A 13,276-nucleotide genomic window follows, 5' to 3' on the forward strand; every position below is an offset into this window, starting at 1 on the left:
TAGATTTCGATTAAATAACCCATGTCTTTTGGGAGCACTGTTTTCATTCTCTGTAGAATATCTCTGTTTAAATTCCCTTTCACTTTAAAATTTTACTTTATTTTTAAGTGAAATATAGTAATATTACTTTTTCTCTTCACTTTCTTCCCTCAAACTCTGTCCACCTTCACCATTTTCAATGTAATAGCTTCCTTTTATTGATAATTATTGTCACATACATGTATGTATCCATATATGGTATGTAATATACATATACACACATATATAAATTATGTACACACATGTATGCATATACAACTTATGGAATACATTCTTTATTTCCATTAATTAATTAATTTATTCAATTTACATTTGATTGCTGTCCTCTCCCATTTTCCGTTCACACAATTCCTTCACTATCCCTCATCCTGTTCTCCCCTGAGCAGGTGGGGGATCCCCTGGTTATCCCCCAACTTTGGCACATCAAGTCTCAGCAGAGCAGTTTGCATTGTCTTCCCTCCGAGACAGGACAAGTCAGCCCAGTTAGGAGAATGGAATCACACACACAGGCAACAGATGCAATTCATTTTTATTAGAGCCAAGAAGAGGTGTTCCGTGTGTCATTAAAATTATCACTTTTATTATTGGCACCAATTACAAAGAAGCAACAATGAATCTCTAGAATATTTGACATCATGTATTAGTAGTTGTATGCATGTATGTATGTACGTACGTACGTACGTATGTACGTATGTATGTATATATGTATGTATGTGTGGGTGTGGACATGGATCTATGCACATAAGTGCTCCTGGAGGCCTGAGGCATCAGATACTTTGGAGATGGAGCTACAGACAGTTGTGAGATACCTTACAATCATGCTGGGATTTGAACTCAAGTCCTCGAGAAGAGCAGCCAGTGCTATTAACGGCTACGCCACCACTCTAGCCCCACAACATATATATTTTAATACTGGAAATTACTTGCCATGTTACTTACACCAGTACTTAGGTGCATAGAACTTTTAATTCATTGGTTTTTGAACTACATGACAGTGACGCAGAGGTCCTAGAAAGCTGGCTCAAATATAAGAGCACCGACTGTTCCTCCAGAGGACCCAGGTTTGATTCCCACATGGTGGCTCATAAGCATCTGTTACTTCAAATTACAACAAAAACAAAAGCCAGTGATTGTTCTTTTAAAAGTCTGTGCATGCTGACATACAACTTTATTTCAAAAACTAGTTTGGGAATATTCTACTCTACATAGGGAGCTTCAGGATAGTATATGTACAGTATATGTACAGGACATTTTCTTGAAATAATATTATTGCTGTCAGCACTTATTGTATATTAGCCATAGACAAAATACAAAAATTGTATATGGATTTTTAAAGCAGAACCATTTTGGTTCTTTTTGTCTAAATGTCCTGATTATAAACTACCATGGCTGCTGAGAGAGCAACATAAAAGCGTTCATGGAGAGAGACAGAGTGCATACTGTCAGAAAGATCCATTGATGATGCTTATTACAAAGCCATTAGTGAAATTTGGGGAAGAGTATTAATAAAGGGAGTCAGCAAGACATCATTATACTGCTTAGGAGAGCTTAAAAATCTTACTCAGGTGGTAATAGTCACACAAGCATCAAAGCAAGCATTAACTTATCTCCTTCTGTATTTCTTTCAGAAGTTCCATTAAAACAAGTCACAGTATAAAACACACACTTTTATATAATACTTGTACCTGTAAAGAAAATCAGTAAAACATTCTAGATTTATGTAAAATGTCTAGAAATGTACAGCTGTACTCATAAACTGCAGAAAGAGCATCCAGAGAAAGAGATAGCAGGCAACTTTCTGACTCCCAAAGTCTGAGAAGCCACGGTTCCTTGCATCAGAGCATAAGGTTCTGTGGAAAGCCAACCCAGGCTGAAAGGAAGCCAGAGATGCCAGGGCCAAGGACAAAGGCCTTCCATCTCCTTCAGAGCTAACATTCAGATTCAAATGATCAACTCAGTGTGACACTGTGTGGGCAAAGGTTCCTGCTCTTGTTCAGTGAGTGAGACAAGCTGGTAAGCTTCCACCAGAATATCAATCCTGAAATCATCCCAGAGAGTGTCCAAGACCAGCCTTTATATCAGTCCACTGGATGACCCAAAGTTCTACTTTCTACATTAATATCTATCATCCCATTTGTCTCCTGAGGGCCCCCATGACCTCTTTATTCCTCAGGCTGTAGATAAATGGGTTCAAAACAGGGGTGACAATTGAGTAAAGAACAGCCAACACTTTGTCCCTTCCAGGAGAATGCAAGGAGTGTGGCTGGGTGTAGGTGCAGAGAGTAGTGACATAGAACAGGCTGGCCACGGTCAGGTGGGAAGAGCAGGTGGACACAGCTCTACTCTGTCCCTGCCCTGAACCCATGTGGAATACAACAACCAACACCTGAGCATAGGAAGCTAGGATGGCCAGGAAGGGTAGCAGCAGAATGACAAGCCCACTCATGAGGACTGTATGCTCATATTGGGATGTGTCTTCACACACCAGTGGCAGGAGAGATGGAACCTCACAGAAAAAGTGGTTGACAATCTTAGATCCACAGAATGGGAGTTGAAATACATACACTGTGTGCACTAAAGCATTGATGGAGCTGCTGCTCCAGGCACCGGCGACCATGGAGCAGCAGATCTTCCTGCTCATGAGCACAGGGTAGTGCAAGGGCCGGCAGATGGCTACATACCTGTCATAGGACATGAAGCCCAGCAGGAGAGCTTCAGACCCACCCAGGGTCAGAAACATAAAGGCTTGGATCTCACAGCCCAGAAAGGAAATGGCCTTGGTGTCTGACAGGAAGTTAGCTGCCATCTTGGGCACAGTGGTGGAGATGTACATCATGTCGATGATGGAGAGCTGGCTGAGGAGGAAGTACATGGGGGTATGGAGTTTTCGGTCCACCCTGATGAGATGGACCAGTGTGATGTTGCCTATGAGAGCCACTGCAAAGAGGATGGTGATGACTGTAAAGAGGAAGGTGTCCATGTGTCCATACTGGAAAAGACCAACCAAGGTGAAGTCTGTCCCATAGCTGTGGTTTCCTGTCTCCATGACTTAGACTGAACCATCAAAGCAGATCAAATCTGGAAAGGGCATGGCCTGGTGAGGACTGTCCTTGAGGAGGAAATGACTATTATTACACTGGATAGGTTTCCTGAATAACTTATGGTACTCTTAGTTTTGTTTAACCTGTTGTGTCATGCATTAATGCAAGACTGTGCTGTTTCCATTCATGCCTGACACAACTGAACTTTGAAAAGAGATTTTGGATTCTCTGTTCTTACCATTTCTACATGGATGGAGTCTTCCAACTCTCCTTTGATTCAGAGTTATTTATAAGCTATAACTGAGGAAATAAGAACAAACATTTTTGAGATAACAGAACAAAATTTAAATAATCACAAAACTACCAGTTATGTAATTCTCAGAAAATTTTCTTTACCTGCTGCGGATCCTCTCTGGTGAGAGACTATAGTCAGGTTTCCTTCTCTTACAGACAGCATTCCCGCACTTATCCTTATGAACAAAGTACTGACTGGAAAATCTTAGGAAATCACAACATAGAATGTGTACAGGAAATGAACAAAGTACTGACATCCTCATGCAATAATGTAAAAATTAGGAAGAGGTAGTCTGTCTACAAGGCGATTACATAACACAGGAAAGCATCATGTGCAGTTACACTAAGCATTTGATTGCATTATACATATTTCATTCATCTCTTGCATAGAGCAATGAGACTGCTTTCAAGGAGCAGAGGAGTAGACAACATTTTCAAACTCTCAAAATGTGATGTATGAAAGAGAATTAAGCAGAAATTAATAGTGCAATGTAGGTCAAGGTTATTATTTTTTATATAAAGCTTTCGGTTATTCCTTACCTCCCCACTCTTCCTTAAGACAATAAAATGCTAGACTGTGCACAGTTTAGGTTTGTTCCTCAATTACTGCGAGTGTCAGGTGTTATCCAGACCCTGACATTAGTCACTGCTGAAAGTGTGGCATAACTTGCTGATTTTTATGGTGTGCGTGCACATGCATGCATAGGTTGTGTGTACATGTGTGTTACTGGGATCAAATGCCTGGCCTTGGCAAACACTCTTATCCTAAGTTATACCCTTAGTAATTGATTTTCTAGGCTAAGTCTCATTCAGCTTGCTCAGTAGCTCAGATCCGGCCTCAACTTCAGTCCTTTCCTGATGTCATTTCCTGAGTGCTGAGATACATGTTGGGCCACCAAGACCAGCAATGTCTTGGCTTCTCATCATTAGAAGCTTAGTCACTGTCTGCTGAATGCTTACATATGTTAAAGTGATTTTTAAATACTGTGAGACTGGAAAGGGTAAATTTTCCTTTCACTTCATTACAGAAAGAGCTGTAATTTTTGGTTTTGTTCAATATGTTGGAAATCACTTAGTCTGGTTTCTCACTCTCTAAAAACAAAACTTAGTCTATAACAGCAGCAGCAGCAGCAGCAGCAGCAGCAGCAGCAGCAGCAGCAGCAGCAGCAGCAGCAGCAGCAGCAGCCCTAGTTCTGACAACCTCCCCAGGCCACCCCAAACACACTGTGATTTAGATGAGGCTGCTTCCCTTTGGAGGACAGTGTGCTGGGATAACCCAGAGCAGTGCACACATGTGAGCTATTTACCCCATGTGAACCCCTGTCACAACCATGTCTTTTACCCAGTGAGAGTCTGGATAAGGGTATTTGGAATCAGTGTAAAAGATGTCCACTAACCTGATGTTTATCCGTGCACACTGTATGCACTGTACATGTGTCAAATTAACACATTGCACCTCTGTAATGAATAAATTAAACTATAATTAATTCTGAACTCAGAAAATATTCTAAATATGCTCAGAAATGGCATATGTTATGGCAATCTTGTCCCCTGAAACTGGGAGAAGTCCCAGTCCCTTTCTCCTTGTGAGAGGGTTACAAGCTTGAAAATAACAATGGACAGTGCTCATACATGTTGATCTTGAGATGTTTGTCAAAGAGATAGCTGGAACGTGCATTCAGCCAGGAGTTGATTCAATTCAAGAGTATGTGTTACAGGTAAAACAATGCACTTTACCCAACAATCCCAATACATACCTTCACCAGCAAAGGCACCACTGCTATTGGATCACCAACAAGATCAATAGCAAATTCATCAGAGAACTCGCTTTACTTCAGTAATTCCTTGACTGGAAGGCTCCTTTGTCAGCTAAGAGGCTGTGCCGTGACCAAGCCCGAATTCTGTCTTTCATCACGCTGAGCTTCTTAATAAGAGGTTCATGGGAGATTTTCCTCCAGATGACGAGAAAGGTGGACTGCCTGTCTTTCTATAAATTTAACTCTAAATAATTTTAACTGTGTCATTAGCAGCTGAATATTGGAGATACATATCTCACTTTCCTAGGATTTCTCCTCAAAAATGGAATACTAAGTAAGAACTGAATATAGACCTGCCCAAAAATACATAAAAAGATAAGACAGCTAGAGATAACAGGTAGAAAGTCACAACTGTGCCTCCATGAATAACTTTAAATACAGTGTTAATATCCAGTGAATCAAGCTACTTAATCTCTGTATCAAAAAATAAACCCTGGCTTCTAAAACCTCTGATTCCCAGCACATTTTGGAGACTGTTAGCTCACTGTGAATTTATAAGGTGTTGGGTTTTGGCCTCAAAAAATTAAATCTCACCTAACACTGAAGACTTAAGTGAAAAAGAAATATCATTTTGGCGTCTATGGAAGACTTTTAAGGTCTTAAGAGCTCTGGCTGCCGGTGAAGGTTGGACCTCACAGGCATTCTTTCAGAATCCTTCTGGGAAAACCTGGTCTCTTGTCCACAATTAAATAAACACATCACATACAAGAGAGATATCATTTTATTAGAACTCAAGTTTGCACTGCACAGGAGAAGTTCAAAGAGGTCAGAATAAATTTTCAAAACACATTTTCATCATAACTGAAGCTGATAAGTTTTTAACAACTCCGTCCCTTACACACTCTCAACATGCACATCTGCACAGAAGCATAAGGAGTGAGCTGCAAAATGTAGATATGAGAAACATCATAAATACGGCGTTTCAAAGACTTACACAATCTAGGTTTTGGCTTGGGTCACATACTCCTGGAGACAATCTCCAAGTGGGCAGCATGATCACTGATGTAAGAGGGTCATGTTTGTGAAAGCCACAGCTCTGATTGAGGCTGGAGTAAAAACAGCTCACTGTGTCCCAGCTTGGACAAGAAATTGGATCAACGGCAAAGTGCAATCTCCTCCTGCTGCAAAAGTGTTTCAGTTAATCTAAAGCAGCTATAGTTTTTAATTAAAAGAGAAAATAAATGACTCTGTTTAATATTGACTGCATACTGAAGCCTTCCTATTTCTCAACAAGTAGCAACATCATATAAACACTGTAAAAACTAGATCTTTGAAATCATTTATCTCAAACAAATTCCAAGTTTGCTAGGTAGCATATTTAATTTGTAATCTATTGATACAAATGTCTGTTTTCTTTATTTTGCCCTTTTATCTGAAGACAATATAAATCTCCTAAGAAGAGGCTTCACTACAAATTTATCCTTGGATAATATTTACAGTGTTAATTGTAAAAATCTAACCCAATCAATTGTAGGTAAGACTTTACATGTTACACTGAGCCATCTTTAGTACTGATACCTTTTTCTATGAAATGTTTTTCTTGATAACATAGTAGATTCAAGAAAAATAATTATTATAATTTATTCTTCCTGTAGATTCCTTATTCCTATTTACCTTTATAGTAAGAGGTGAAAGTGACTTCATTAACTTTGAAATGAGTATTTTCTACAATTTAACAACACAACCTTTTCTTGTATCTTTCTGTTGTTTAACATTCTTATTAGACATGTTATTAGTGCTATCTCTTCCCATTAGTCCTGCATTTTGTGGTCTCTTCCACATTCAATGGGTTTTAAACCTTATTAACTAATGACCCATTGACGTACTAATGCCCATGAGCAAGCAGACTGCTACCACCAGCACACATTTGATGTTTGAATTTATGCAAATTTCACTCTGTAAACATAGCCTTATAAAACCTTTCACTTCCCTTTTCTTTATATTTTCTTTTAATTTTACTACTAGTTCCTTTACTTCGGTTTTTATATTAAATTTCCAAGTTTAGCCAATAACTAAGGTGTAATATTTATGTGTATAGATAGTCCTCATTTCTATGCTAACCAATGAACAGTCTTATCCCAGAAAACTGTTACACATGAAGTTCCCAAGTGTAGCTGGCTTACAGGGGCAATAAAAATAATTGCAGCACACAGTTTGTCACGAATACCAACTTTATCATTGTAGTCAGTGACTCAATCTTTTTCCCAGACTGACTTAAGACCACAGCACGGACCTCATTCCCAGCCTCCCTCAGCACTACATGTTGGCTTTTGAGCATCAGGAATGGTCAGCTGACTAGACATCAATATCATGTAGTTCAGGGGCTTGCAGACCACTACAAAGTGGTCATAGGCCATGACAGCCAGCAGCAGGCACTCCACACCCCCCAGGCCCAGGAACAGGACCAGCTGCAGAGCACAGCCCACATAGCTGATGGTCTTGTCCGGCCCGCTGAGGTTATAGAGCAGCTGTGGGATGGAGCTGCTGGTGAAGCTGAGGTCCAGGAAGGACAAGTGTGTGAGAAAGTAATATATGGGGGTGTCCAGCCTAGACACCAGGATGCTGGTGCTGTTGCCCATCAGGGTCAGGATGGTGGGCAGGATGACAGTGACGAGAACCCTCTCCAGCTGGGGCCAGTCAGAGAAGCCTATAAGGATGAAATGGCTGAATGTGCTGTTGTTAGCTGTGTCCATTTCTACTCCACCTGAGGAAGACGGTGAAAAATAAATAAAAGGAGAAAGAAAGAAAGAAAGAAAGAAAGAAAGAAAGAAAGAAAGAAAGAAAAATTATTAGTAATAATACTTAAATTTCTGGTAAAAATGACCAATTTGTGCACAGTTTAGGGGTGACTTAAGAAGTGGATACAACACTTCTCACTAGACCATCAGATATTCTGTCAAAACACAACACAAAACCTGAAAATAAGTTTTCAATGAATAAAAATGTTGGCCAAAATTAAGAGTAAAAACATTTTATGGAGAAAAAGAACAGACTAAGTCCACAAACAATATACTCAGACCATCTTCTGAAATAAGGGTTTTGCATACGTCTTTTGTACAAAGTCTAAGAGTGTTCAGTAATACACTGTATATTCAAGCAAAGTTGGCTTCATCTTCATGGAAAACTATCTGCTCCTGCCATATCTTTTGAATATGAAAACACATTTTCAAATTTGAGGAAATAACTGTACTTTTAACTCTTTGGGACAAGTTCTTGCCATTGTGATTGTTAAAGGTACTCCATTTCATGCCAGGCATCCGTCTTGGTGCCCACTAGCTATTTGTTTCTGACCCCAGTCCCTGGGAGATAAGGTCCCAGTAACCCTGACTCAGACCCCCACCCAAAAATGGAGAGCTGTGACTATTTAACTTGTTATCATATGACTAACTGCTTCTTTGGCTTTTGTAACTTGCTTATTAGGATGCCCAAAGATTGTCTGAGGGTCACTACACTGGGGGGAAAAGGGCAGTTGTGCTTGCACAGATGGTGAAGATCTTGTGGTTTCCCCTGTAAAAATTCTTCTCTTACCTCATTTCTCTTGCAATCTCAAATATGGGTCAAAGATTGTTCATCAGGCTGGCAGTTAATAGATCCTTTTTTATTAATTAATTAATTATTTAATATCTTAAACACTAACACCCTCCTGGTCCCTCCCTCACATAGTCTCCCTCCCCTTATCCTCTAAAAGGGTGGGGCAACTGTGGGTAAACCCCCACTCTGACACATCAAGTCTCTGCTAGATTAGGCAGATCCTCTCCCACTGAGGCCAGACAAGGCAGCCATGAAGATTGAGCTGCATGTCTGCTACACATGTGCCAGGGGCCTAATTCCAGACCATTTCTGTTTCTTGGCTGGTAGCTTAGACTCTGAGAGCTCCCAGGGGACCATGTTTGTTGACTCTGTTGGTTGTCCTGTGGGGTTCCCATCTACTTCAGGACCTTCAGTCCTCCCAACTCTTCCACAAGTGTCCCCGACCTCCATTAAAGTTTGCTTGTGGGTATCTGAATCTGTTTCAGTCTGCTGCTGGGTAGAGCCTCTCAGAGGACAGTTTTGCTAGGATCCATTCTGCAAGCATAACAGAATGTTATTAATAATGTCAGGGATTGGTGCTTGCCTATGGGATTGGTTTTGAGTTGTGCCAGTTATTAGTTGGTCATTTCCTTCAGTCTCTGCTCCAACTCTGCATTTTTAACAATTTGTTATTGGATATTTTACTTATTTACAATACAGATGTCATGCCCTTTCCCCATTTTCTTTCCCTAAAACTCCCTATCTCATCTCCCTCCTCCTTTTTGCTTTTATACCATTTTAATTACATGCATCTGGTAAGGTCAGTTCTAAGTTGAGGAACTAGCAATACAATAGATGCAAATAGTCAAGGAACAAACAAGACAATAAACACAAATTGTCAAAGAACAAGCAAGGCATTAAACCCAATTATGTGAACACTCCCATGATCACTGTTTCTAAGGGCTTATCAGGATGACCAAAGTATCTGAGCCTATTTCCCTGTCCTAGCCCAAAGTCTTTTCATGTCTGAAGCCTACTTGCTTGTTCTAGTTTAAAATTTAGTTTCTGGTCTGAAATTACTTCTTTATTCTAGCCTAATATTCAGATTCCTACCTGATATTACTTCTTTGTTCTAGCCTAATGTCCAATTCCTGCCTGAAGCCTACTTCCTTGTCCTTGGCCAATGTCATATTCCTGCCAAGCAGCCCATTTTCTTGTCCTTGGCCCATGTCAGCTTCTTGCCAAGCAGCCCCAAAGGCTCTCCACTTTTCCACCTTTTTTATTTCATTAACAAGACTGAGACTGTCTTAGGTCTTTCTGACAAGAATTCCTTCCTTACCCATCATGAAATATGCATTTTCCAAAGCAATGCACTTCTGTGTTAGGTTGGTAAGGCTCTGTGCAGAATCTTAACCACCCTTGAATTGCCAGACTGTTTACTTAATAACTTTGTCTGGGGTTTCATTTTCAGGTTCAATTCATGTACTTTGGCTGCCAACATGTTGATGTTGTTAAAGACAAGCTTTAACACAATGGACAGGAAGAAAAGTATTCCCAGAACAAAAAGGACTAGCATGATCAAGCTATCTATGCCATTGTTGAAGCTTGACCAAAATAGAAATACTGAACTCAGGCCATGGGTAATTTTATCAGCAGTATCTACCACATCATGCTCAGCAGAGCAGCATTCTTGAAATTCATAAGCTTCCCTATGTATCATTAAAACATCAAGAGAGGTGTTAGAATTATGCCAAATACACTGAAAGTGTCTTTAAACTTCTTTCTAATTATAATGACTACCACTGCAAATTTTAGGAGTAACATGACTCCAATGGTATTTGGCATGACACTTGAGATGGCTCCTTAGCCTTAAATTCTGCACCTCTTTCCAATAATTTGAATAGGATAAATAACATCAATCAGTTCTTTTAAATGACTATATAAATCCTCTTCTATATTCAACACATTATTAACATTTTTTTTTTGCTAAATGATTAACAAAATTAGCGGTCTTAACTTCTTGTGTCACAGCAATTGCAGAAGCAGTGGCACTAGCAATTAATGTAATTAAAGCTGTTATACCAGTAATAATCAAGCCAGCTACCCTATTGCTTCTGCTTAAAGCTTGACTCATTTCTTCCAGAACTTGCAAGCTATTTTTAGAATACCGAGGTTCTGTGATAAACAGGGCACTAAAACAAAACCTGGTTGATAGACCTCCATAAATGACATACCAGATTCCAAAACACAAACACAGCTAGAAGGTGTACAATCAATGAAACTTACATTAAATACTGTAGAGAAAACAAAAATATTTTTAACTTCACAATTAAAAGAGCCTTAACATATTTGCTAATAACTGTTCGAAATTCAGATCCTGTCCCAACTTTATCTCTTGCTAACATAACATCATAGGGAACTGCAGCTTATTTCCATATATGTCTCTGAAAATGTCCGGAACCAAACTTCCAAATTAAGACTGTTATTTCATGATTGAGTCTGAGTAACTGGTCACATTTAATAACAATACAAGAGTCATTATAACTTCTCTTTTTGATTCTTTGTTCCACAAGGTGTGAAATCTTAAGGCAAGGCAGCTTGTCTCATCAGGGGTATAGGTAAGCAATGGTGGGTCAGGAACATATGTCCAATACAACTTCCCAGTCACCATTGTCAGGGCACTCAGCAAGCTCACAGGTCAGCATCATTCTTTGTCCTGGCATTAGCATGACCTGTCTCACATGTTGCTCTGGTGGCCACCATGTTCCTTCAGCATCCTGCAGAAAAAACACAAACATGCCCTCGTCCCCATATTTAATACCTGATCGGGATCATGCCTTATGACAGTGAGTGGATCATTTCCTTTCACCTGTGCATAAGTGTGCCTAGTTGTAGAGTGTCATAGACACTCAGCAGAAAGTTCCTTGGCATCCAAATTTTCTTTAAAAAAATTAAAATAAAAAATAAAAAGAACATGATTTAAATAAATTTGTGGTGTATAGGGACATATTTCCCCCTTTTTTTTATATTATGAAGATATTGTTTTAAAGTTCCATGGGTCCATCCACAGTCTCTTGTCCTTGACAATTATAAGGAATCACTGCAATGTGGGTAATGTTAAATTGATGCTAAAAAGTCTCAAATGTTTGACTGACATAGACAGTTCCATTCTCTGGTTGTTGTTGTTGTTGTTATTTATTGGGAACTTTATTTATCTATATTTCAGATGTTATCACCTTTACCCATTTTCCACCACCAGAAACCCCTTAACACATCCTCCCTCCTCCTATTTCTATGAGGGTGCGCCCCCACCCATCCAGACACTCTGACCTCCCCACCCTCAAATTCCCCCTTTCTGGGGCATCCAGCCTTCAAGGGACCAAGGCCCTCCTCTCCCTTTGATACCCAACAAGTCCATCCTCTCTACAAATACAGCTGGAGACATGGGTCTCTCCATGTGTGTTTCCAGGCTACCTGTTTAGACACTGGAAGCTCTGGTTGGTTGGTATTGTCACTCTCCACACGGGGCCACAAGCCCCTTCAAATTTTTCAGACTTCTCTCAAACTCCTCCACTGGGGACCCTGTGATCCATCCCTGCATTTTTTTAGACAGGATAAATTTTGGGTTGAGAGTTTTGTGTGTGGGTTGGTGTCCTTATCCCTTCATTGGGGATCCTGCCTGGCTACAGCAGGTGGCCTCATCAGATTCTAATGTCCCACAGTTAGGCTAAGGTTACCAGCACTGATTCCTGGTAGCCTCCTGTATCCCAGGTCTCTAAGACTTCTTCTTAGGGATTCACACACACACACACACACACACACACACACACACACACACACACACACACACACAGAGCAAGCTGCAGATTTCCATTCACTCTCCAGGCCTTCTGGGTCTATCCCTTGTCTCTCCCTCCACCCAATTGATCCTGCCTTCCCATTCCTCTCCCACCACATCTCCCACCCAGTTCTCTTCCTCCCTCTGCCTCCTATGACTATTTTGTTTCTCCTTCAAAGAGTGATTAAAGCATCCTTGCGTATGCTTTTCTTCTTGCCTAACTTCTTTGGGTCAGTGGAGTGTATCATGAGTATTCTTTAATTCATGGTCAATATCTGCTTATCAGTGAGTACACAGCACGCATGTCCTTTTGGGTATGGGTTAACTCACTCAGGATAATATTTTCTAGTTCTATCCATTTGCCTGTGAATTTCATGATGTCCTGGTTTTTAATATATGAATAATACTTTATTATGTAAATGAACCATAATTTTTGTAACCAATCATTGGTTGAGGGACATCTGGGTTGTTTCCAGTTTCTGGCTGTTATGAATAAAGCTGCTATGAACATACTGAAGCACATGTCCTTAATGTGTGTTGGAGCATCTTTTGGGTATATGCCCAGGAGCGGTATAGCTCAGTTTTCAGATAGAACTATTTCCAATTTTCTGAGACACTGGCAGCTTGAATTCCAGAGTGGTTGTACAAGTTTTCAATCTCATTAGCAATGAAGAAATATTTCCTATTCTCCACATCCTTACCAGCATGTGCTATCCCTTGAATTTTTGATCTTAGGC

At 40.1% G+C, this 13,276-nt stretch overlaps 1 protein-coding gene across 3 annotated transcripts; it reads right to left on the minus strand.

Moving 5' to 3' along the window:
* Positions 1–551: 551 nt before the first annotated feature.
* Positions 552–5,768, minus strand: LOC117711357 (olfactory receptor 2AK2-like). 3 transcript variants are annotated; one of them, XM_076936758.1, is made up of 4 exons: positions 5,132–5,768; positions 3,477–3,578; positions 3,319–3,380; positions 552–3,117 (listed from the first exon to the last, which is right to left on the minus strand). In XM_076936758.1, the coding sequence occupies exon 4, from the start codon at positions 3,083–3,085 to the stop codon at positions 2,165–2,167; it is 921 nt and encodes a 306-aa protein (XP_076792873.1). In that variant the 5' UTR covers positions 3,086–3,117; positions 3,319–3,380; positions 3,477–3,578; positions 5,132–5,768; the 3' UTR covers positions 552–2,164. The 3 variants fall into 3 exon arrangements, with proteins under 3 accessions (XP_076792873.1, XP_034362843.1, XP_076792872.1); XM_034506952.2 differs by having other exon boundaries at positions 552–3,143; XM_076936757.1 differs by having other exon boundaries at positions 552–3,148.
* Between the last annotated feature and the right edge of the window lie 7,508 nt (positions 5,769–13,276).

Source organism: Arvicanthis niloticus, chromosome 6 (assembly GCF_011762505.2).
Source record: "Arvicanthis niloticus isolate mArvNil1 chromosome 6, mArvNil1.pat.X, whole genome shotgun sequence".
In the NCBI taxonomy this organism is placed as follows: Eukaryota; Metazoa; Chordata; class Mammalia; order Rodentia; family Muridae; genus Arvicanthis; species Arvicanthis niloticus.